This window comes from Balaenoptera physalus, assembly GCF_965194825.1.
Source record: "Balaenoptera physalus genome assembly, chromosome: X".
NCBI classification, from domain to species: Eukaryota; Metazoa; Chordata; class Mammalia; order Artiodactyla; family Balaenopteridae; genus Balaenoptera; species Balaenoptera physalus.
In genome coordinates, this window is record NC_138903.1 from 105,299,147 (window position 1) to 105,325,410 (window position 26,264).

A 26,264-nucleotide genomic window follows, 5' to 3' on the forward strand; every position below is an offset into this window, starting at 1 on the left:
TTGAGTGATGTTGATATTTATTGGCATCGACTGCAAAACAAGCTAAGAATTAAAGTTGCTATTTAACAGGAACAAATATTGGTGCAGTATCCTTCCTGGAGACGGTAGGCACTCAGCTTATGAGACCTAAGATAAAACAAAGACTGGATTGTCAAGCACCAACTAAGGGTTAAACTTTAGTAATATAAAAATTGCTAAAGGCAAAAGGAGATGTTAAAAAAGTTTTTTTTATGCTAAGCTCACGTAAGCAAACAAAAAACTAAAACTAACCCTAAAACTTTAGGACATAGGATATAGACATGACATGACTATTTAAATTTTTGCAGAAGCGAAAATCTGTTATATCCTTCACTGTACTTGTATTACAATTACATGCTTGTTGCTTCTACACTACACAAAGTCAACAGTTATCACCAACAATGACTATAACTAGATCTGAACAAGACTTCAAAGTGACTCTGCTCCACTGAAATTAAGAAAATTCAATCCAGGATTAACAAAACCTTTTGATTTTAGAGCCAGTTCCCGTATCTTCTTCTCGTGTCATACCTAATTAAGTCCTCTCTTGACATTTCCTGCCTGCAAATTGCAATGTATGTCCTCTCCCTCAGCTTTGTCGGACACTTTAAAATTAATTTGTAGGAACTGCATGAAAAATGAAATTGTACTTCCAATCGGAGCGTGCAACCGGGGTCCTGCTTTGACGCAAGACACACTCCTCTGCAGTGTACCCCACCAGCACAGCGACCCCCTTTCTCTCTCTCTATTCCTTCGCCCTGAAGGCACTTCTGGATTGCTTAATTCGTGCTCTTTGGCTGCCTAGACAGTCAGGACACCTAAGGCCATTTGGACCTGTCACTCCTCGCTTCCTTCTTTTCTATGGCTAATACCACTTTCCTGCTTTTTTTCTATGGTTGGATCTCCAGACTTGGTGCTGTCATCATGGGGACAGAGTCGATTTCGGCTTCGAGCTCCTGGTTGGTAAAGCTGCATTGCTGGGCGATCCTAAAGTAAAATGAAATGTTAATGTTACAACATTGCTACTAAGCATTTACAGGGGATTTTCAGAGTCTTAAGTTATATATTGATATATACCGAAAAGAACCCACACAAGACCAAAAATGTGAGGGCACAGTACATGACAGTAAGTGTCGATGGTTAATTTGCTTCAAACTGCCCGCTTCCTTTCCCCTATCTACAAAGAAAGACAACCGTTTCACTTTTTAAGCAGCAGTTAAAAATAAGTATTATTTTATATGCCTAGAGTAAATTTTTGATAAGGCTACTGCCTAATTTTCTTAACCATCTCAAGATGAACTGAATTAGCTTGAATAGTTTTTCCTTAGAAACCATGGCCACTGGCTATCTCTCTTCCCCATCAGTAAATTGACTTTAAAATGCACCACCACCTGAGAAAATTTTAGGAGTAAAAACAACAATAATAAAGAATGCAAAGTCTTAAATGAAGACCTCCCTGAAGTTATGAGCTCAGACCCCTGTAACTTAGCACAAATATGACTGTCTGTTAATTCAGGTTTAACAAGGTAACCGCCTAGCTTGAGACTCTCTAGGTGGCACTTTAGATCTCAGGTTCCTAAATAATCCTCAATAAAGTCACCAGGTACCCCTCAGTTCAAGTAATGTGTTTGGTTATGACAATATGGCCTTGGAAAACTTAAATGTATAGGCCTTTTTTCAACTTCAATAAAACACGACATGAGCCTTCCTTGCCCTTTCTCTCTGACATATGAAAGTTAGCCTTAAAGCATTATTCCCAAGTGAATAATTCCAGCAAAATATTTCACTATTTTAACAAGATGAAACGTTAAAACAAATGAGACTGCTGCGTAGCACTTAAAGAAACAGATGATGGGGCGCCTACTGTGCAAAGATGGGACAATTTAACCATCAACAAGGACAATAACTGATAGTAACAAGTTGGAGTACACCAAATATTTCTAAATCCACAAGTTCTTAAAGACTAAACAGAACAAAGCTCATGGATAGCCCCTACAAGTTGCTGGGACACCAACTCATTACTCTGAATACTGTAAATAAAGGGAAGTTTTTCTTGCCTTTCCCCCACCTTATGAAATAACGCATCTAAACAAAATTATTAGGAGAAAGGCTGATAAAAAATTTTATAATATATGGATCAGGCTTACAATACCTGAACTAATTGATCAGTTGTTTTTCCAACTTTTTATCTTAAAAAATTTTAAATCTATAGAAATGTTGCCAAACTTGTACAACAAATACCTAATACCCTTCTCCTAGATTCACGATGGTTAACATTTTGTCACATGTGCCTTTTCCGACTCTAGTGTGTGCAGGCATACACGTATATAGACACATTATATTTTTGCAGAACCATTTGAGAGTAAGTGCAGACATCATGACCCTTCATTGCTAAATATTTCAGCTTGTGTATCTTAAGAGCAAGGACATCCTATCACATAACCATAATATGATTACTACTGATCAATCTTATCATCACAATAAAAGGACACCCAGACATTGTATGCTTCCTGATATGATGCAGTAGGAACTGCACAACACCACCTATCAAGTATTCTTGCCAACAATTGAGTCTGAATATATTCAGGCCTCTAGATGAGGGGCCACCTGTTTTTGTGAATAAAATTTGATTGGCACACAGCCAGGCTTATTCTTTTACATGTTGTCTATGCCTACTTTCCTACAAAGCTTACTGGTTGTGACAGAGACCACATGGCCCACAAAGCCTGAAATATTTACCATCTGGCCCTTGACAGAAAAAATTTGCTGACCCTGCTCTAGATATGACTACTGGTTTTCAAGGAAACATAGAAGGTAGAGGAACATGTTAAATGATACCACAGGGATGTAATTAGCCAATCTGGACTGTTAGAAGCTCTGCAGGGCAAACTGGATTCTGCAACAAATAAATGGTAGGAAAACAAGAGGAGGAGGAATTGTTTAGATTAAAAGAGACTTAAGGGAACATTTCAAGCAAATACAATTTGTGGACCTTGTTTAGAGCCTATAAAAAAGATGTTAATGAGACAATTGGGAAAATCTGAACACTGAGTAGGTAGGATGCTAAGGAGTTATTGTCAGTTTTGGGTTTTTTTCTGGTGTGAAAATGCTACTAGGGTTATTTTATTAAGAAAAAGAGTCTTCGGGACTTCCCTGGCAGTCCAGTGGTTAAAACTCCGCACTTCCACTGCAGGGGGTACGGGTTCGCTCTCTGGCTGGGGAACTAAGATCCTGCATGGTGCCTCGGGGCGTGGCCAAAAAAACAAAGTCTTCACTCTTAATATTGACGTATTTAAAGAAGAAATTATCTGTCTAGGATTTGCTTGAAAATAATCCAGTAGGAGTAAGATAGGCTAGAGTAGAAAGAAGATTGGCCATGAGGTGATAATTGCTGAAGCTGGGTGATGGGTACATCACATTATTCCTCTGTTCTCTCTACTTTTGTGTGTGTTTGAAATACATACACAATCTTATTAACAATAAGTTAATAAAAGGGCCCCACCAAGACTGAAAAGGTGCAGATAGTTAAAGTTCCCCTAAAATTCTATAATGAACAACGAGCTAGCCCTTTCCTTTGTACTTGCAGGAAAAGAAAAAAAAAATCCTCATGAAAATAAGTTTAACGAAAAGCAGCACCTTGTTTCTTATGCGATCTCTCTTAACCACTTCCTCTTTCTTTTCAGTTTTTTCTGAGCTGCCTACTGGTTCTGTACTTTCAGGCTTCTTTCCTTTATCCCGAAGGGCTTCTTTCTCTTTTTTCATTTCTTCTTCCTTTCTTTTAAAAGCCTTCTCTTTCTCATAGCGCTCCTTCTGCCTGCGGCGCTCTTCCTCCTGCCGCTTCAGCCTCTCTCTTTCCCGCAGTATGCGCTCTTGGTCTCGTTCATAATCCCGCTCCCTCTCCCTGTATTCTCTGCCACTCTCATCTTCAGGTCTGCATGAAAAACAAATCTGAGAATGCACCCTCAAAGCTCTTCTAATCACAAATGCAGGAACATTCTGATCCTGACTTGGCCACTACAATGAGGTTGAACTTTTGGAGCAGAATTTTAAAAAAAATACTAGTATTTTGAAAAACAATTTAAAAAAAACCCCAAAGTCATTCACCCAGATTAAGATACTAAAATATATGAAACCTGTCCTCCTCATCCCCCTACACCTCATAAAACCAAGTATCTTGATTCAGGTACAAGTCCAGAAAGTAGCAGTAAAACTAGCACCTAGAAACATATCGAAAACAAATGTACCAAAGAGCCCTCGACTACCGACCTCTTAGGCTTTTCATCTTTAAATTCACCATCAGAACGTTTGGGCAATGGACAACTCTGCCCACTGGCTCTTTCATCACTCAGATTCTCTTTGTCCAATTTCTTGGCCTTTTCTCTTTTGTCCAATTCTTTTTCATCGCCTTTTTCTGGCTTCTTGAGCAGCTTTAAAGAGAACAAATTTAAGTTTATTTTGAAGGGTGGGACATTGTCTTCTGATTCTACCAAAGAAAATAATATACTAAATATTTTCAATTTAGGCTATAGAAGGCCCCCGTCTCTGCAGGTACTCGTAAACTTTCAGGTGAACAACTAGTGCACGAGAGCAGTAATTTGCTAAAAGGACGCTATTAATGTGAAAGTGTTATCCACTCAAATGAAGTGGTTTAATCACTTTGTGGCAATAGGATCAAGACTCCTTTGGCTTAAATGGGTCAACCTTTAAGTAGACCAACGTACACTTTCAAGTATGCCTTCTGTAGCCCAGCATGTTGGCATAACTTGATAGGAAAATATGGTATGAATTTAAAATGCTAAGCAGATCATTACTGTTGGACTATTTTTACATAGTAATTACGATGACAAATACCTTGGTCACCAAAGGAGAGATCCATTGCAGGAATAATTTTGCCTTGAGTCTGAGAGTAGTTACATACTTATGATAGTACAATCACATTATCATTAGAGATGAAAAGCAAAAATTATTTGGCATTTGATTTAAAAATCCAAATACCTCATACAATGGAACTGTGAAGTTCCATCTCTACTGAATAGGAATTCTGCTCAATGTCATATATATGACAGAATGCAATTCTAAAATAAAAGTGGTTTATAAAGTCCAAATTGCTAACAAAAATTTCTTTCTCATGCCACTGCTATAAATCTCTATAGAATACCCCCAAGTGTTGGATATTCAGAGAGATTTTTAGGCAAAATAGAAGAATTTCAAGTCTCAGAGTGAAGGCATCATAGAAAGTTTCATCTCAGGGTGAAGGCATCATACAAGCCACCAAGCAAAAGGCGAAGCACCACAAGACTTAAGCATGAAGTATTTCAGCACACAGACAACCACTGCAAATGGTGAGTCCAAACTGGACACTAAGAAGGCACCAGTGTAAAGTGAGGATACCATGTGCAGGTTTCATTGGAAGTGTTCTTATTTCTCTAATGAACATCTTTGTTAGAAGCCAAGATGTTCATTACTCTAATAAGAACATTAACGGATATCTCTAGCATGGCTGACTCTACCTTCTGCCTTGCTGACAGTTAGAAATAGCAAGTCAAGTCACTTGTGGCATGGCGGACAGAGAAATCGCTAGAAGGAATTAAGATGGGAACCTCCCCACACTGCCGCCAAGCCCCTTATCACCAATAATGAGTCCTGGAGAGCCTAGGGGAACCCTAGCCACATGAACGGCTGAATTTTGAGGAGGTAAAAGGAGACCCTGCCATCATCTCTGTGAGATTTTCTCTGACTTTCTCTGAAGTACTATGTACGAGTACTTCCCCAGGAAGTTCGCTGAAGCAAGGGCTGCCAAGCCATGCCCTCAGAAGGGAAGTAGCAAGGCTGGGATCTTTCTATAGGTTTTCCTCTTCCTACATGCAATATATTAATCAGAATCTGCTGCTCACAGATTCCCAGGTAGATGCAAGAAGGTAACGTGGGGAATCCTGTGAGAGGGGAAAGGACATAATGCAGGGGGTATATCCCTAGTACTCCCACAAGGCAGCCAGTTATGAGAGGCATATAAAAAGAAGAGAAGGGAAAGAGCTCTTTAGGCATGGTTGTCCTCTAGCTGTATATTGTTGAAGCTCCTGGGTACACAGCAGAGCATCAGCAAGTCATCTGAGCTTCCTTCTAAAGTAGGAATTTAAAATGGCTCAGCTTTTAAGAAGACTTAGGTCAGTCTGAAGGGGTTTTCTACAGGTAACACTACCACCACCACCAAAAGGACTTATTAACTAAGACCTGTGTGTGTGACATGATACTAGGTGCTCTGTATCATGTACTTGGTCCTTACATTTTTCTGATTCACAGCTTGTAACAGAAACCTGTGTACCTGAGGACAGTGGAAAACAAACAGATGAGGCAACTTCATGTATCAAAAATGAAGGAAAAGCTGAATATAACCCGTAATTCATGCCAGCCAGCCCTAAGCCCTTATTTATGAAGAACTGAGAAAATAATAATCCAAAATTGAACATTTTCAATGATTAAAAATAACACAGATCTGCACTGAATACCATGTAAACTACTTAATCTTTTAAATTATTTTAAATTAAAAGAATAATACTATTACTATTATAGGAAAGATTTCTGTTGATTCACTCCCCCCCCAAAAAAAGACAAAAACAAAACCGAAAAAACTGTTTACACCAACACAAGATGCATGCATATTTGAAGAAGTAGATACAGTACATGCAATTTTCAGCAACATGCAGTCAGTTTAAGTTATTTTCATACCTTAATCTTTGGTTCATCCTTTAATTTGTCCCTTTCTGGAACTCTGTCTATCTTCTTTAGCTTTTCTATATCTTTCCTTTTTCGTTTCTCTTCTTCTTTCCATTTCCTCCTCTCTTCTTCTCTTTGTCTTTTTCTTTCTATTTCTCGCCTCCTTCTTTCTTCTCTCTTTTCTTCTCTCATCCTCTAGAAAGAAACATCAACACAAACCTTCAAACAAGATAACTGCCACCAAAAACTTAGTCTTGAAGGTATGGTGGGCACCCACTTAACTGTATCATCTTTCCTTCCCATTTTCTATCTCCTTAACCCCCTCCCCACCCCATTCAAAATATGAGAGAGAATAAAGACCAGGGCCTGCTAATATCAGAGTCTCCCACTGCTGCCTTACTACATTATCCAGAGGCTTTCAGGAAATCAAGAGAGTGTCTCTGGAGCAAGCTAAGGACTCCCTGGTTTTGCAGAGTGAGTCTTTGGTCCAACAACCAGAGTGAAGGAGAGGGCCAGAGAGTGAGGCCAATGAGCCAAATCTTTAAAGAATAATGGCAGAAAAAGCAGCTATCTCTCCTATAGGATCCCAATGCTCTTATATTCACAGAATGCAAACCAATGAAATAGAAGTATTGAGAGAACTATAAAAACAAAAGGTTTACCTGCTTGTTTTTCAGGAAGCTCAAAAGTGGGGTTGTCTTTTTAGCTACATAAATGTAAACAGATTATTAATAATACTTAATCAACCCCTAGAAAGGATTCCGTTTTCTGACATTCCCTGCCAACCACCCAAGGTGGGAAAACTACACTCCTTAAACAGTAAGTTCACAACTATATTATTGGAAAGAAGTTTCACAGTATTCTATTTCGATTCTGAAGGTTTAAAATAATTTTTTAAAAGTTAAGAAATTCAAATTAAAACAATGAAACAATTATTAAAAAGAGCAATTCCCAGTCAGTGAGAATAAAGTACAAAGGACATTCTCTTGTTTTATAGATGGGAGTATAAATTTGCTCAACCAGGAAGAAACTGGGGTAAGGGGCTAAAAATATCTAATACTTTTGACCCCATAATTCCACTTCTGGGAATTTATTCTATGGAAAGTATCAGAGATGGGCTTATACTATGCATCCATTAATAAAAACCAAGTTTTAGAAGAATATTTAATTCATTCTTCAATATTCTGAACAATGCTATCTAACCTTGTAGCTAGCTTTTTGAAAAGCATACTTCCTTCCTAGGATAAATTCCTAGGAGTGGAAATCCTGGGTCAGAGGCTATGCTTATGTTTAGAGCTGATATAGTAGTGACAACTTACTACTAAAACCAACATCCAAGCTAGAATTTCTCAAGTGGTTTTCAATTTTGCAGTAACTAACTTCATTTTTTGACATTTTCAGGTCAAAATTTTTTTTAGGAATATGAGCTTATTACTAGAAAACACCAATTGATCTTCAAAGGTTTACCAACATCTTAAGGTCCCATATGAGTCTTCAAACTTTTTATACTTCTGTTACATTTGTGTGGCACTAAATAAGTCAGAATTTTTCCCATCTTATCAATGCATTCTCATAATCCTGTGAGGCAGGTATTATCTGCACTTTATAGTAGAACAAACAGAGTCTTAAAGAAGTCAGTGCCTTTCCCATGGTCAAACAGCTAGCAAGTGACAGAACTGGGAGTCTGACAGGTCTTCTGATGAAAAAGCTGTTACCCTTAATTCCTTTTGCCCACTTACCTATTAATTCTCTATTTTTTGCTTCTATTTCCTCTAGCAGTGTCTCTGGAGTAGATGTCATTTTCTCATTATCTGCAGCATAACTTTCCAAAAATTTTCTATATTCTGGATCTAAATAATTATTTAAGTAAATAGAAAATATAGCAGACTTTAAACAAAATAGGAAATATTATCTATGGGAGAACTGCAAGCTATAGTTATGGGACCTTCAGAGACTATCATGTATAGCATGTAAGCAGTTTCTGCATCAGTACACCTCACTTTAATTAAACTCAGCATATGAAAATTGGGTGTTCTAAACAGATAAATGAGGGCAGATGTCCTAGATGTGGCACTAGAGGTGATGGTAACTTCTAGAATTCTTTCCTAGATGCCTCCAACATCAGAAAGGGTAACACATCTGAGTCATTACGTTGTATCTGGAGCATGTACTGTGGAGCATGTTACTTGATCTAGTCTTCACGGTCTGAATCTATGATACAATCAATAAGCAGCTGTGTGTTGAGTCTTTTCTGTGTTTTCCTTATAAAATACCCATTATAGTAATAAATAATGGAAACCAAACTAGTTGATTCTAAAATGCCAATCTGATATAAAATATTGCAGCTAAGTCCTTAGCCAACACAACCACATTACAGAGATCTCAAAATCTGGATCCAGTTTACCGTAAATGGCAATTATTTTAGTTTTTTAGTTCCAGTATTTCAGTTCAATGTAATTACTATGTGTGCAGTTAACTGCATATTCAAAGCCTAGAAAACAGGACTGGCCACTACAGATACTTTATATTAAGTTACTCAAGTATAGAAATTTTTCCATCGCAGCTCTCAATGATAACTCTTTCTCTTTATAAAAATGGAAACCAAAAGTCAAATAAATAATCATAAAAATGGTAAGAGGCCTCAAGGAGTTGTAATTTGAAACATCTGATTTTTTCCCATTGTCTTCTAATGAATATATCTAAGGTGATTTACTACTCAACAGTCAAAATATATTGCTTAATGATGAAGGGATGAAAAGCCATGAGCCAAAGAGAGTGAAAACTAGAGGAAACCCACCTCCATTCTAACAAGCAAAGCTTTCATCAGTGAATTACATTTCTCATGAACTTTATTTCCTATGTTTTCTTAATTTAAAAGATTGGAATCCACTTAATTCCCACAAAGGTAATACTTTTAAAAAACCCATGGCCCTACTATATACACAACACAGGGAACTCTACTCAATATTCTGTAATAACCCATATGGGAAAAGAACCTGAAAATAATGAATATATGTACATGTATAACAGAATCACTTTGCTGTACACCTGAAACTAACACAACATTGTAAATCAACTATATTCCAATATAAAATAAAAATTAAATTAAAAAAAAACATGGCATTAGCATTACATAACTAGAGCTATACTGTACCATCATCGATAGTCCCAACTTTAGTATCTCTTTTCTTAGTCTTCTTTTTTGCAGCTTTTTGAAAAGGTGCAAATTCTACTATGGCAGGATATTCCTGACCTGTTTAGAAAAAATAGCATACTTGTTGTAAGAAAGAAAATGTCAAAAGTGGATACAAGAGACTCAACCCACCACTCTCTAGGCCTCCTTTGATGACAGTGGTCTGAATAGGTCTCCCAACAGGCATAAATCACATTGGCACAACTAAAATCAACATGTTACCAAAGGAGCCCCCAGTTCATACTGATAACTTAGTGAAAAGATATGGGAGGGAATTAAAATACTCATTTAAATTCAACTTCTAAAGTGTGATACTGTGATATGTGGGGGAAAAAAATCTACAAACTAATTTTCATTTAAAAAATATATCAGAGGGAATTCCCTGGCAGTCCAGTGGTTAGTACTCGGCACTTTCATTGCAGGGGCCTAGGTTCAATCCCTAGTGGGGGAACTAAGATCCTGCAAGCCATGAAGCATGGCCAAAACAAACAAACAAACAAACAAAAAAACCAGACCACAATACTGATTATACAGGGGTATAAATATGTCAAAAGTCACCAAATGCACACATAAAATGGATGCATTTTAATATGTAAATTATACCTTAATAAAATTGATATTTTATAAGTGCAAAAATATACATCAGAAATCTCTAGAACAGGTAAAGCTATAGAGACAGAAAGTAGGTTAGGGCTTCCCTGGTGGCGCAATGGTTAAGAATCCATCTGCCAATGCAGGGGACATGGGTTCGAGCCCTGGTCTGGGAAGATCCCACATGTCGTGGAGCAACTAGGCCTGTGAGCCACAACTGCTGAGCCTGCGCGTCTGGAGCCTCTGCTCCGCAACAAGAGAGGCTGCAAAAGTGAGAGGCCCGCACACTGCGATGAAGAGTGGCCCCCGCTCGCTGCAACTGGAGAAAGCCCTCGCACAGAAACGAAGACCCAACACAGCCAAAAATAAAATAAATAAAATAAAGAATTATTAAAAAAAAAAAAAAAAAAAGCAAGTAGGTTAGTGCTTGTCTGCAGATGAAGAGTAACAGCTAATGGGTACGAGGTTTCTCTTTAGAGAAACGTGTTCTAAAATTAGATTGTGGCGACAGCTGCACAACTCTGTGAATATACTAAAAAACACTGAACTGTACACTTTAAAAGGGTGAATTTTATGACATATGCATTATATCTCAGTAAAGCTGTTATTAAAAAATACACCAGGAGACACCAAAAGCACAGGCAACAAAAGTGAAAAATAGATAAACTGTGCTACATCAAAATTAAGAACTTCTGGGGCTTCCCTGGTGGTGCAGTGGTTGGGAATCCGCCTGCCAATGCAGGGGACACGGGTTCGAGCCCTGGTCCGGGAAGATCCCACATGCCGCAGAGCAACTAAGCCTGTGCGCCACAACTCCTGAGCCTGTGCTCTAGAGCCCACGAGCCACAACTACTGAGCCCGCGTGCCACAACTACTGAAGCCCATGCACCTAGAGCCCATGCTCCGCAACAAGAGAAGCCACCGCAATGAGAAGCCTGTGCACCACAACGAAGAGCAGCTCCACTCGCCACAACTAGAGAAAGCCTGTGCACAGCAACGAAGATCCAACGCAGCCAAAAATAAAAATAAATAAAATAAATAAATTAAAAAAAAATTTAAGAACTTCTGTGCATCTAGGGACATAATCAACAGAGAGAAAAGGAAGGCTACAGAATTGGAGAAAATATTTGCAAATCATATATCTGATAAGGGGTCAATATACAGAATATGTAAAGAACTCTGACAACTCAACAAAAAAAATCCCAAATAATCTGATTAAAAAATGTTCAAAGGACTCGAATAGACATTTCTCCAGAGATGGTATACAAATGGCCAATAAGCAAATGAAAAGATGCTATGTGCTCAAGCATATGAAAAGATTAAACTATTACCTCACTAATCATTAGGGAAATGCCAATCAAAACCACAATGAAATATCATCTTATACCTGTCAGAATGATTACTATTAAAGGGGGAAAAAAACCCAGAAAATAGCAAGTGTTGGCAAGGACATGGCGAAATTAGAACCTTCATGCATTGCTGGTGGGAATATAAAATGGTGCAGCCACTATGGAAAACAGTATGGTGGTTCCTCAAAAAAATTAAAAATAGAATTACCATATGACCCCGCAATTCCACTTTTGGGTATGTATTCAAAAGAAGTGAAAGCAGAGACTTGAACAGATGTTTGTACATTCATAGCAGCATTATTCACAATAGCCAAACGTCCCTCAACAGATGAATGGATAAAGAAAATGAAGTATATACATACAATGGAAAAGGAGATTCTGACACATGCTACAACATGGATCAACCTTGAGGACATTATGCTAAGTGAAATAAGCTAGTCACTAAAAGTCAAATACTATGATTCCACTTATATGAGGTACCTAGAATGGTCAACTTCATAGACAGAAGGGTGGTTCATAGAGGTAGAATGTAGTTGCAAGAGGCTGGGGGAGGGAGAAATGGGGAGTTGTTTAACAGGTAGAGTTTCAGTCTTACAAGAAGAAGTTCTAGAGATTGGTTGCAGAACAATGTGAATGTACTCAACACTACTGAACTGCACATTTAAAAATGGTTAAGATGGTAAATTTTATTTGTGCATTTTACCACAATTTTTAACAATGCAAAAAAACAAAAAAAGCAATGAGGTAATGATACATACTATAACATGGATGAACCTTGAAAACATACTAAGTAAAAGAGGCAGTCACAAAAGGCCACATATTGTATGATTCAGTTCATATGAAATGTCCAGAATAAGGAAATCCATAGTTAGTAGATCAGTGGTTGCCAGGGTCTAGGGGGAGAGGATAATGGGAGATGACTGCTAATGAATACAGGATTCTTTTTGAAGTGATAAAAACATTCTGGAATTACATAGTGGTAATGGTTACAAAACTTGTGAATATACTAAAAACCATTGAATTTTATGGTATGTGAGTTATATCTCAATTAAAAAAAAAAAAACCCAAGTACTGGAAAAATACACCAGATCCCTGCTATAGAATAATGTCATACAAGGTATAAAATTCCATCCTTAGATCTTTGGCATGTAAACATAAGCCAGGATAAATTACTAGAATTGACCATCAGGCATCACAAAGCAGTCACACAGGAAACAAGATTTTAGAAATCCTAGTGAATGCAGAATCATATTACCTTAATAATTGATATATTTGAGAAGGAACAGATAAACCAGACTGAAACAGAAGGAAATTGTGGAAGACAGGCTGAAAAAAACAGAAGTGAGGCCAAACTATGGAAGATGCTGACTACCAGACTAAGGAATTTGGACTTTTTTTCACAACTGCTATCTTCAGTCACTATTTTCAAAAAGATTAATTTCATGGCAATATAAGACTAAATTATACAGAAAGTGGAAAAAAATGGAAACTCCTATAAGGTTAGAGACTGGTTGTCTAAGCATTAGGTGATGAGGATATAAAGTGTGAAAGTATTACCAAGTCTAGATGAACAAGATATTAAAAAGCAATAAATTGACAGAATCCATCACTTGTTTAAATGTAAGGGATAAAAAAGAAAGGAAAAAAGTTAAACACAACTCAGATTTCCAGGAAATCACTGCTATCTACTGGAATAAACTTGGAGTGGAGAAGTAGCTGGTTTGAGGGGATGAATAAAAGCTGGACAAACACAGTAGCAATCCTTCAACTTCTACTGGCATATTCCCTGACAAAGATTTCCTTTTTACCAACTTTGAACTAATACTGAAAAAACATAACCTAACAAAAAGACACATCATTCACCTATGATTGCAAAGCCAAAAGAAAAGTGGCAAATGGAAGCTTGGACATTCTCTGGCTAAATGTTGCAAGCAGCAGATAATAAAATGAGAGTTAAGGCAGAAGTTTTTCTTCCCTATAAATTCCTGGATACAAAGTGGGAAATCATCAAGTTCAATGTTTTAATTATATACAACTTAGAATGTTAAACAGTACTCCAACTGGCAACTATTGACATAAAGAATCTGACTTAAATAAGTGTTGGTCCTTGAAGCAAGATGAGAAGTAAATATTTAAAATTTGTCATACAAGTTTAAAGAGTCATTTATCAGTATCACTGTTGAAACTAGTAAATACTCAAAACAACAGATCATCTAATACCGGGCAAAAGAACAGTCACTGGAGGAGAAAACTGTGGCAATTTCATTCAGTTGATCAAACTACAGAAATAATAGGTTAATACAAATACCTGAGGACTGTAAAAAGTCATATTATCTATTTATAAGGCTGTCATAAGCTTATCAAATGTGTAAAACTCTTTAAATGTTGCTCATCTTATCACCCAGGATTTTAGAAACGCCATGAAGGCATCGAGAAAACACTGTGATACACACATTGTCTTAAACATACAAATGACAAAGAAACCAACCCCCTCAGTTAAAAGGACTTACCTTTATTGTCAAGGAATACATAACCATCGAAACGATCCCTGAACAAAATAATGTCCTCCTGGTTTTTAAAGTTGATGTATGCTCTGGCATACATATGAGGATACAGGCTGCAGGGAGGAAAGCAATTATGTCAATGTGCTTGCAGGTGTCTGACTGAATTACAAGTATGCATATATTAAAAAGATAGGCTCAAAAATCAAATGGAAAACATTAGTAGGATAAAAAAGAATGGAAGAAACCTTTTTCATTTACCCCCTCCCTCTTTTTTTACTTATTTTACCTAGTATCATTAGAAAAAAACTCAAAATAATCATGCTCAGGCATAGGCTGAAGATGTTCCTGAAGCTGCTCCTTGGTCAAAGTGGGCGGTAATCTCCGTATTACCACCTTAAGAAATGAATAAGGAAAATAAAATTAGTACAAATCCATTTTCTGTCATACCTGAATCACTGTCCCTGAAGAAAGTTGGCCTTTAAACGATGAGATCACTTATAAAAACCCAAGAGAATGTTCAGAAAGCTCAGAATGATTAGTCAAACATAACAGTAACGTAGTTTAAAAAAACCCCACAACTCTCAGAAAAGAGGACTGCCTGGAGCAAGGAAAATCTCAGGTTCTGTTAACCCGAAGCCCCACAGTTTACTAGGTTTTCGCCTCATTTTCTATCACCCATTTTCAGTAGTGGTAAGAAATTAGTAAACCAACCCTGGTCTTTTGTGGGTGCCATGAATTCTTGATTTATTAATATTTCCCTACCACATCCAACACATCCTAAAATAAAATCCTTACTCAATCAGCATAAAGAATTCAAAATTCTAAGGCATACCACAAATTCCCTCATTGCTCCCCAAATAAGGATGCACCCGATCTGGCCCCCAGACCATAACATCCCCCACCCACCCACTCCCTCAACGAGCCTCTATTAATATTCCTATCACAAACTACTCCCACCCGTGATGGCCTCTTCACTATTCAATAATTCCCCTCCAATTCCTCATTCTTTTCACTATCGCTACCCCTCCCATTATAATCTCACAGCTCTGACCTAAACCCTTCTTGTCTGGGAATCCCCCCGCCCTCCCTCACTCCCATCCCGGGGCTCGGCGGGGAGGGGCTCCCACATTTCTGGCGAGTGGATGAGACAGGGTGATGCGATTTTCACTCAAGTGAAGAAACAGAGGAAGAGACTGGGAGAGGAAGAGGGCAGCCCCTTCCCAACCATCCTCCACGGGTGTTGGAACCGTCCCGCCCTCTCCTGGGCCGACAGCCGGCCAGACACCTTGCTCAACGCCTCTTTCTTCTCCTTGTTCCGATCCTGCTTATCTTCCCGTTTGATGCTGTCCCCCGAAGCCCCACAGACGCTGCCTGTGGCCCCCGGGGGAGTCAAGAGGGTTACTCGCTTCTCCTTAGGCCTATGCTCCTTCTCCTCCTTCATGGCCACGGTTTCGCTCCTCATCGCAGTAGCTCGGCCTAAACGCCACTACGCCGGCACCTAAAGACTCCCGGCCCACTCCGGACAGAGCTCCGCCCCCACCAGACGCCCCTAGTGATAGCCGAAGCCCTGCTTTCCATTGGGCCGCGCCAGGATCTCGCGAGACTTCAGGACGTCCGGCTTCTTTCAGTGGAAAGGTTGTAGCACCTGGTCTTAGCTTCCCGCCCGCGGAATCCCCACACCGCCCAATCCCCTTGCGACCCAGACTCCCTCGGGGCAAGTCATTAGCAACTCCGCCATCTTGGCTGGGACGAGTATTTCACGGACTACAAATCCCGGCATACAAAGCACTTACTCGGGCTTCCCTGGTTGCGCAGTGGTTAAGAATCTGCCTGCCAATGCAGGGTACACAGATTCGAGCCCTGGTCCGGGAAGATCCCACATACCGCGGAGCAACTAAGCCCGCGTGCCACAACTACTTAGCCTGCGCTCTAGAGCCCACGAGCCTACTGAGCCCACGCGCCACAACTACTGAAGCCCGCGCACCTAGAGCTCGTGCTCCGCAACAAGACAGGCCACCGCAATGAAAAGCCCGCGCATCGCAAGGGAGAGCAGCCCCCGCTCGCTGCCAACTAGAGAAAGCCCGCGGGCAGCAACGAAGACCCAACGCAGCCAAAAATAAATAAATAAATAAATAAAAAAGCATTTACCCGCTTCTGGCCGGGAGATCTGGAGTCGTAAGTGTTTCAGGGTTCCTATTTGTAAGTAAATGGAATCCTTAATCTTGAAAGTGTAGTGTTTTTCAGATCTAAAGATACTTTCTGTGGGCTTTGTTTTCCTCAGATAAACCCGATGTTATCCAAAGTTTACCTCACTAGGGGAACGACTTGTATTTTCTATCATTGGTTGTGAAGTGTCCTTTCAGAGGCTTTAGAGGTTTTTTTCCTTATATTGATTAGGATTCAGACACTTAATAAACACGCACAGAACACTGACATTAAAGGATCATTATAACCAAAATGTATGAGATTTGTTTTCATCACCGTTTTTTTAAAAATTTTTTTTAAATTAATTTATTTATTTTTGGCTGTGTTGGGTCTTCGTTTCTGTGCGAGAGCTTTCTCCAGCTGTGGAGAGCGGGGGCCACTCTTCATCGCGGTGCGCGGGCCTCTCACTATCGCGGCCTCTCCCGTTGCGGAGCACAGGCTCCAGACGCGCAGGTTCAGTAACTGTGGCTCACGGGCTTAGCTGCTCCGCGGCATGTGGGATCTTCCCAGACCAGAGCTCGAACCCGTGTCCCCTACATTGGCAGGCAGATTCGTTTTTGTTTTTTTTTTTTTTTTAATTAATTTATTTATTTTTGGCTGTGTTGGGTCTTCGTTTCTGTGTGAGGGCTTTCTCTAGTTGCGGCAAGCGGGGGGCCACTCTTCATCGCGGTGCGCGGGCCTCTCACTATCACGGCCTCTCTTGTTGCGGAGCACAGGCTCCAGACGCGCAGGCTCAGTAGCTGTGGCTCACGGGCCCAGTTGCTCCGCGGCATGTGGGATCTTCCCAGACCAGGGCTCGAACCCGTGTCCCCTGCATTAGCAGGCAGATTCTTAACCACTGCGCCACCAGGGAAGCCCTTCATCACCATTTTTAAAAGTAAAAGGAATCTATCATGGTACTGATGCCCCACAGGGAGGAGAAAATAAAATAAAACCCAACTTGCTTTAGATGGGATTGCCCCCCTTCCCGCTTTTAAAAAGGCTAGTTATGCATTATTTATAATAGCCCCAAACTGGAAACAACCCAAATATCTGTCAACTGGCTAATGCATAAACAAAATGTGGCACATCCATAGATCGAAATACTACTCAGCAATAAAAATGAACCGATACGTCCATCCACATGAGTGAATCTCAAAACGATTATGCTGAGTGAAAGAATCAGGACACAAAGAGAATACATGGTGTATGATCTCACTGATATGAAATTCCAGAAAAGGTAAAACTATAGTGAGAGAAAGCAGATCAATGATTGCCAGGGGGGTCCGGGGGTGGGGAGAAGGGATTGACTGCAGAAGGGCTCGACTGCAGAAGGGCTCCAGGGAACTTTTTGGAATTATAAAAAATGCTCTTTATCATGATTGTGGTGGTGGTTGCATGACTGCAGACATTTGTGTAAACTCATTGAATTGTACACTTAAAATTGGCAAATATTATTTCATGTAAATTATATTTTATTGAAATTCAGCCCCTCAGATTAAAAGAAATGCAAAATTTGAAAAATATTGCTTAGCAAAAGCCCCAGGGGGCTCCTCAGGAGAATGGAATGGAATCTGTCTCCTTCTCCAAACCCAAGAAAAATCTTTTTCCGTGGAGGAGCTGGTTAGTAGTGATCTTGAAGAGACAGCTGGCAGTGGAAGTCTTTACAAGAGGAAGAAATCTTTCCCCAAAAAGGAACCAATTAGTGACCCTAAAGAGGCAGGAAACAAGAGTGTCCCCAAGAAAAAGAGGAAATTCTCTTGTAAATGTCAAGTATTCTGTTTTGGGGGTTTTTAATGTTTTATTATACTTTGTTAAAAAGGAAAAATTGTACATTTTAGAATGTTTTTATGAGTAAATTTAATGTACTGAAAATTTAAAAAAAAGAAAAGAAAAAGAGGAAATTCTCTTCCAAGGAGGAGCCACTCAGCAGTGGACCTGAAGAGGCTGCTGCCAGCAAGAGCAGCAGCTTCAAGAAAAAGAAAAAGCTCCAAAAGCTGTCCCAGGGTGATTAGAATTGACATTTCCCTGGTGAGGCATAACTTGCAGAGATATTTCCCAACCTAAGCCTATATCTCAATAAAAAGAAAAATATTGCTCTAAATGATAGAGCGTTTGTATTTCATCAACTCTAAGATACCATCGAATCTAAAACCATTATTTTATATACAAAGAAAGAAAAAAAATGCTGCCAATTGAACTATGACACACTATCAATTTTAAGATGTATCTTGATTTCAGAGGTGTTAAAATGTGAAAAAAAGTGTTAGTATCAATTGAACATATTATATCTCTATTATGTACAATTAAGGAAAAAGGAAGTGAAGTGGGAGAGAAGGGCAAATGATAAGCCAGAGAGAAACACAGACACCCACAGCAGGCAGGAACCAAGTTAAGGATGCAATAGAAACCCAAGGCAGAAAGGTGGCTCAGGGCCAAGGACCCATTTTTGCTGACGTCTAGAATATATTACCCAGACTCCATTCTTAAATTTTCTCACTTCTGTTGCCAAGCATATGCTTGTGTTCCTAATTCCTGTTGCCAAGGCTATTTCCCTGTATTTGGGATCTGTTACTCACTCTTGCCTCCAGCACCTGCCCACTCATACAAGCCTAGCTTAGGTATCTGCCTCTGAACTCCTACTTAGCTTTGCATTTGTATGCCTGTTTTGGAGTGCTTGCTAGCTTTAAACTGCTGTATTTCAGTCGTCAGACTTGGGTGTTCCAGGGCTCAGTCCTTAGACCCCTTTTCTATCTACACTCACTCCTCTGTTAGTCCCATCTGTTCTTGTGGATTTTCTCTCTTTGCTGACAACTCCAAAATTTATATCACCAGTCCATACCTCTCCTCTGAATTCCAGACATATATCCAACTGCCTACTTTGACATCTCCACTTAGATGTCTAACACATTCAGATTCTCTGAACATGTCCAAAACTGAACACCTGATCTCTCCTCACACCGCCTGTATTAGTTTCCTATTACTGCTGCAACAAATTACCACAAATTTTTTGGGTTAAAATAACACAAATTTATTATCTTACAGTTCTGTAGGTTAAAAGTCCAACAGAGGTCTCACTGGACTAAAACTGAGGTGATGGCAGGACTGAGTTCCTTCCTGGAGGCTCTAGGAGAGAATCTAGTTCCTTGTCTTTTCCAGATTCTTGAGGTTGCTCATATTCCTCAGCTTGTGGCCCTTCCCTCCATCTTCAAAGCCAATAATATAGCATCTCTCGGGACTTCCCTGGTGGTCCAGTGGCTAAGACTCCGTGCTCCCAATGTAGGGGGCCTGGGTTCGATCCCTGGTCAGGGAATTAGATCCCACATGCAGCAACTAAAGATCCCACATGCTGCAACTAAGACCCAGCATAGCCAAATAAATAAATAAATATATATATATAAAAAAAAAACATAGCCTCTCTCTCTGACCATGCTTCATCTATGTCTCTTTCACTCTCTCTTCTGCTTCCCCCTTCCACTTTTAAGGACCCCTGTGACTACGTTGTGCCCACCTGGATAATCCAGGATACTCTCCCTATGTTAAAGTCAGCTGATTAGCAACCTTAATTTCCATTGCCATATAATGTAACATAGTCACAGGTTCTGGGGATTAGGGTGTAGACAATTTAAGGGGGCATTATTTTGCCTACCACACACTGTAAAGTTTCTTTTTTTTTTTTTAAAGGGAATTTCATTTTCATTCATTTATTTATTTATTTTTGGCTGCATTGGGTCTTAGTTGCTGCGCGCGGGCTTTCTTTAGTTGTAGCAAGCAGGGGCTACTCTTCCTTGCGGTGCACGGGCTTCTCATTGCGTTGGCTTCTCTTGTTGCGGAGCACGGGCTCTAGGTGCGTGGGCTTCAGTAGTTGTGGCACGTGGGCTCAGTAGTTGTGGCGCACGGGCTTAGTTGCTCTGCAGCATGTGGGATCTTCCCGGACCAGGGCTCGAACCCATGTCCGCTGCGTTGGGAGGTGGATTCTTAACCACTGCGCCACCAGGGAAGCCCTGTGAAGTTTCTTTTTTTTTTATAAATTTATTTATTTATTTATTTATTTATTTATTTATTTATTTATGGCTGTGTTGGGTCTTCGTTTCTGTGTGAGGGCTTTCTCCAGTTGCGGCAAGCGGGGCCCACTCTTCATCGTGGTGCGTGGGCCTCTCACTATCGCGGCCTCTCTTGTGGCAGAGCACAGGCTCCAGACGCGCAGGCTCAGTAATTGTGGCTCACGGGCCTAGTTGCTCCGCGGCATGTGGGATCTTCCCAGACCAGGGCTCGAACCCGTGTCCCCTGCATTGGCAGGCAGATTCTCAACCACTGTGCCACCAGGGAAGCCCTGAAGTTTCTTTTTAATTAAAATTTTAAAGTACAACACGTACAGATAAGTGCACAAATAATAAACATATAGCTTGATGAATTTTCACAGAGTGAATACACTCACGTAACCAGCACTGAGATCAAGAAGTAGAACATTGCCAGCATTCCAGATGCCCTCTTGGTGTTCCTGCTCAGTCACTTCCCCCACCAAGAATACCACCATCCTAACTTCTAACACCATTGATTAGTTTTGCTTGTTTTAAACTTTATGTAAATTGAATCACACAGCATGTATTCTTTTATGTCGAGTTTCTTTCTCTCAACTTTTATTTGTTTATTTATTTAGGCTGCACCATGCAGCTTGTGGGATCTCAGTTCTCTGACCAGGGATTGAACCCGGGCCACGGCAGTGAAAGCCCAGAACCCTAACCACTAGGCCGTCAGGGAACTCCCTCTCTCAACTTTTATGACTATGAGATTCATTTATGTTGTCGTATGTAGCTTTGAATTGTTCATTCTCATTGCTGTATAATATTCCATTGAATGAATCTACCACAGTTTATTTATCCATTCCAATATTTGGGGTGCTGCTCTGAACATTCTAGTATGTGTTGTTTGGTGATCATATGTATTCATTTACGTTGGATACATACCTAGGAGTGGAATTGCTGGATCCCAGAGTAAGCATATGCTCCACTCTATTAGATACTGCCAAAGAGTTTTCCAAGAGGTTGTACCAATTTACACTCTTACCAACAGTGTGTGAGAGTCCCAATTGCTTCACACCCTTCCCAACACTTGCTAATGTCTGGTGGGTGTGTAGTGGTTGCTCATTGTAGTTTTACTTTGCATTTTTCTGATGATTAGTGCAGTAGAACACCTTTTCATATGTTTATTTTTTACTGTATGCCTTTTTAACCTTTTGGTTATTGCACCATGTTAATATATTATTTATTCCAAAGCAAAATAAAAAAAACAAAACCAAGGTGCGGAGGTGTTACGGCTCCTTTTCACCAGTTAAGGGGGCGAGTAAAGGAGAGAGAGAGAGAGAGAGAGAAACTCTCCTCAAAGTTCCTTACATCATTGATTCTCAGCATTTGATTGTACACTCCAAGATCCTTCTTCCCACTTCCCAAGTTGGCAATATCATGGTTGGGACCCCACCGTAGAAAAGCAGAAAGAAAATGTTTACACATACACAGAGAAAAACCCTTAGTTTAAAAATTCTTCCCTGGCCTTCATTGAGCAGACTGCTTTTTATAAGTTGTATTGCCCCTTTTGTATTAACTCCTTTCACAAATAAAATTCCTTGTGGGAATCATGTGGGACTGCCCGATGTTCAGCTCCACCCAGCATAATGGGCAATATAACACTAACACCCAACTTCAAGATCAAAGTTCCTTTCATTTAAATGCTGTTGTGTTTGTTGTTGTTTTTAATTAATTCTTGATCCAGAGCAGCTCTGAAACTACCCAAATCCCAAGCAGACGATGAGAAAAGGAGTTGGATAATTTGTAAAGTATAAAAAAAAAAAATCCACATAAGTGCCTGCTGATTCTAAAGTTATCTGTAAAGGAAAGGATAACAGCTTATTTTATATATTAGCCAAGTTAAAGATATGTTTGAGAACTTTGGACTCCAATGTAAAAAGGAGGATTACATAGTATAATTATTTAAAGTACCTTCCCATTGGTCAAGGATTATAACAAAAGATGTTAACCAGCTATTCCCCATGTGTACTGATGACATAAAACAAGAGGTAATGGAAGATATGACATAAGCAATTCAGTTTCATGGGAAACAAAAGTGAATTTCTCAATTAAAAAAAATTTTTTTCAGTTTAAAATTGGTGGCTGAGGCTTGGAGGAGTGACATTAGATTCCGAGTGAGAATACCACACTTATGTAAACTTGTAAGTAAATAAAATAAGGTTTAAAATCCTGAAAATGTATAATTTTCTCAGGGGAATAAATTTACAGGGTATAAAAGTCAAACAAAAATTACAAGTTAATCATATTCTCTAATATGGACTTAGAAAGAGCCTATGTACTGAGAGTGAGATTATGTTTAGACAAAAGACTTACGGACTCACAACAACAGAAACAATCATGAAAAAAAGCTCAATTTTACCCTGTGCTGGGCACATTAGGTGTAATAACTTGTTTAGCCCTCACATCAGCCCTATGAGGTGGCTGCTATTGCTTTCACTATTTTGCAGTGGGTGAAATTAAGACATATTTTGGTGGCTCAAATCCAAAATTACATGGTTAGTAAGTAATACAGGTGGTTCATGAACCCAAATTACATCTCCAAGGCTGCTAGTTTTAAAAAAAACAAACCTAGAAAAAATTAGTTATCTTTTATCTTAAAAATACTGGTAAATTCTCAGATGCAACAGTAATGTTAATAAAACGATGTTTATATTATAAAAATATGAAGAGATTTTTGTCAAATATTAAACAAGTACAGTAACACATTCTATAGATATAGAAGTAAAGGAAGACAATTAGAAAGGGAAATAATGAACTTATAGAAATTCAGGTTTGAGGGATTTGGAGCTATAAAAAACCCCAAAGGGGAAAAAGACATCAAAGATGAATATATAAGAAAACAAAAAAGTTATGACCAGAAGTGTTTCTTCTTTATGTATGGTAAACAGCTACTAAGCAGAAACTTCTAAGGCTAAGGGGGAAAATGGTTCAAAATTAATACTTTCCTAATTTCAAGTAGGACAATGTTCTAAAGACAAAAAAAAGCTTCCAATGTTAAAAGATCTCATAGTGTTACTGAACCAAACTTGGGTCCACTCACCCTATGCAGTCAAGCCAATCTACTGACACTGGATTGTGGTGAAGGAAAGTACAGTGTTTATTATAAGGTGCCCAACATAGGGTCAAGCAAGGAGAATAGCCAGCTCATGCTTATAAGACCCAAACTCCCTGATGGCTTTCAGGGAAGGGTTTTTAAAGACAGTGTGAGGGAGTGTGATCAGCTCATGCACAATTCTCTGATTGGTTGATGGTGAGGTAACAGAGTGATGTTTTGGGAATCTCAATCATCAACCTGCTGAGTTCCAGCCAGTCTGGGGTCTCCGTGCTGGTGGTCAGCATGCAGTTAACTTTTTCCAATTGGTGGCAGTTTTAGTATCTGCAAAACGACTCAAGGATGTAGCTCAGGATATTATCTCTAGCCCTTGAGGAGAAACTAAAGGTCCTTGACTTTGTTTTATGGATAAACTATTATTATTTTGTCTTGCTTGACTGCTTTCCTTTGTTTCTGCATTTTCTCACTTCTCTGATTAAATTTACCCTAGGGAAGGCCTAGGAGGCTAAAGCTTTTCTGCAAACAGATGCGAGGGACATGGAGGGGTCTGTCCCAGGTAAGGCCCCTCAGGGTTCTGCTTGGTTTCAGTAGTTCATGTTTTCTCTTTATAGACGTTAGAAATCCTTTGCCTTTTGGTTGTTTCAAATACTTTAAACTGTGGTTCAGATAATCATATGAGTAATGAATAATAGTGAGTTTAAAAATGAAATCACTGATCTCTCATCTTCTAAAATGGCCCACACTCTGTGGAGTGTTTCTCCCAGGGTCATTCTTGCCTTTTGAGGCGAACCGCATTCTGTCTATGGAATGTGTTTCTCTCTAAATAAATCTACTTCTTCCCTAAAAAAAAAATGATACCATTTAGAGTCACCAGCTAAGAACAGGGTATTCAAAATAGAAAAGATTTATATTGGGAGTTCCCTGGTGGCCTAATGGTTAGGATTCCAGGCTTTCACTGCTGTGGCCTGGGTTCAGTCCCTGGTCGGGGAACTGAGATCTCAAAAGCTGTGCAGCACGGCCAAAAAAAAAAAAAGAAAAAAAATAGAAAAGATTTATCTTGATGATGTTAAGATAAATAATTTTAGATTAGTTTCTGCCACAATTTTAAAAAGTTATTTGGATTTCTTTTCCTAAATATTAAAACAGAGGATTGCTTGCCTAATTAATTCCCCAAATTCTTCCCCTACTCCACTCAGTTTCACATAGAAACAAAGGAAGGAATTATCTATTGAATTTTATTGAAGATGAGCGTTGAGTTCTCTTATAGCCACCGCCACCCACAAACACGCATGTGTGGGCACACAAGTAGAGTCAGAAAGTATCTGAGAGGGAAAATGTACAATACAATTATTTGTCTCTTCTGTCCACTCTCAATTAAAAGAGAAAAATAGACATGGAATATTGGATGGAGAAAAAACAGTTTTTTGGACCTAAGATATTCTGTTCATTTATGTGCTTTGTTTTTTTGTTGTTGTTAGTAATGTTTTATTTTTTAATATGTGCTTTGTTATAGATTACTTTCCTCTGTACTAATTTAAAAAAAAGCTGGAGAATATTCAAGACCTTGTTAGCTAAATAAGAAACCTTAACCATCTTGAAGGCAAATTTCCAAGTAAGAGTAAATTTGACTATGCTTTTCTCTTTGTCATAAGCCATAGGGGTCCTTTCTATTGTGCCTCCCTGACATTTAGTATAAGGACTTAAGGACTCATAATATTTTGCTAAAGAACCTGTCTTTACCCATCCTGTGTTAGGCATGTATTAGCTCCAATAGCTTGTAAAACATGTTTTGGAGAATTTCATGATGTCATAAATATGTCTATTGTAGAAAATAGTTCCAGCTCACAAATTGTATATGTTATTAATCACTCAAGTCATGGCAGACTGATAAACCACAAGTAAATAACAGTAGTGCTTCTAATAAGATTTACTCACAATGCCACATCTTGTTCTTGCATATACGTCCCCTTATCCCATTTAGTTTTATTTCTTTCATTTAATCCTAAGGCGGTGTTAACATTATTATGACTATATAAATGTTGTTCCTAGCTGAGACATATAATATACCATTATTATGCTTCCTTTCATATATGACATTTTGTTTTTCCTGGAGTTATTAATTACTTTGGTTATTTTATTTTATTTTTTTGGCCACGCCCTGCGGCTTGTGGGATCCTAGCTCCCCGACCAGGGATTGAACCCGCGCCCTCAGCAGTGAAAGTGTGGAATCCCAACCACTGGACTGCCAGGGAATTCCTATTTTGGTTAGTTAGTTTGACTGATTTGTTTCCTTGTATTACCTATTACTAATTTTTCTGCCAAACCCTTCCAGAGATGTAAAGCCATACTCCATAAGGTCAAACAAATCAGGTAATCTACTAGTTTTTGTTTTTGTTTTCTATTTGGAGACATATTTCCTCCTGTCATCTACCCTTCTACTCCTGTAAGGATTGTTTGATCTTTAGGCCTGCTACACAGATGTTTTCCTGGGACTTCATTTTGCCTTTCTTGGATTCCCCTGTCTACTGGATGTCATTCTGTTTTTGACTATTTGGGTTGTTTCCAATTTTTGGC

The 26,264-nt window shown here is 39.1% G+C and overlaps 1 protein-coding gene and 1 long non-coding RNA gene across 9 annotated transcripts in view; both read right to left on the reverse strand.

The window, feature by feature from the left end:
* UPF3B (UPF3B regulator of nonsense mediated mRNA decay) overlaps positions 1-26,264 on the reverse strand; it is a 43,357-nt gene continuing 17,093 nt past the window's right edge. For 3 of the 8 annotated variants that reach the window (XM_082445558.1, XM_082445556.1, XM_082445559.1), the window contains 9 exons: positions 14,376-14,482; positions 9,887-9,985; positions 8,472-8,582; positions 7,395-7,438; positions 6,745-6,927; positions 6,302-6,340; positions 4,285-4,445; positions 3,655-3,949; positions 1-1,005 (listed from right to left, as the gene is read on the reverse strand). In XM_082445558.1, coding sequence (XP_082301684.1) covers positions 856-1,005; positions 3,655-3,949; positions 4,285-4,445; positions 6,302-6,340; positions 6,745-6,927; positions 7,395-7,438; positions 8,472-8,582; positions 9,887-9,985; positions 14,376-14,482 — 1,189 coding nt within the window. In that variant the 3' untranslated portion in view covers positions 1-855. Of the gene's footprint in view, positions 1,006-3,654; positions 3,950-4,284; positions 4,446-6,301; positions 6,341-6,744; positions 6,928-7,394; positions 7,439-8,471; positions 8,583-9,886; positions 9,986-14,375; positions 14,483-14,655; positions 14,763-15,654; positions 15,978-26,264 lie in introns of those variants that run through there. The other 5 variants (XM_082445560.1, XM_082445557.1, XM_082445554.1 and 2 more) reach the window with 4 other exon arrangements.
* Positions 17,129-22,698, reverse strand: LOC309652124. Its single transcript, XR_014258603.1, has 2 exons — positions 22,027-22,698; positions 17,129-21,975 (listed from the first exon to the last, which is right to left on the reverse strand). It is a non-coding gene; the product is annotated as an uncharacterized lncRNA (long non-coding RNA).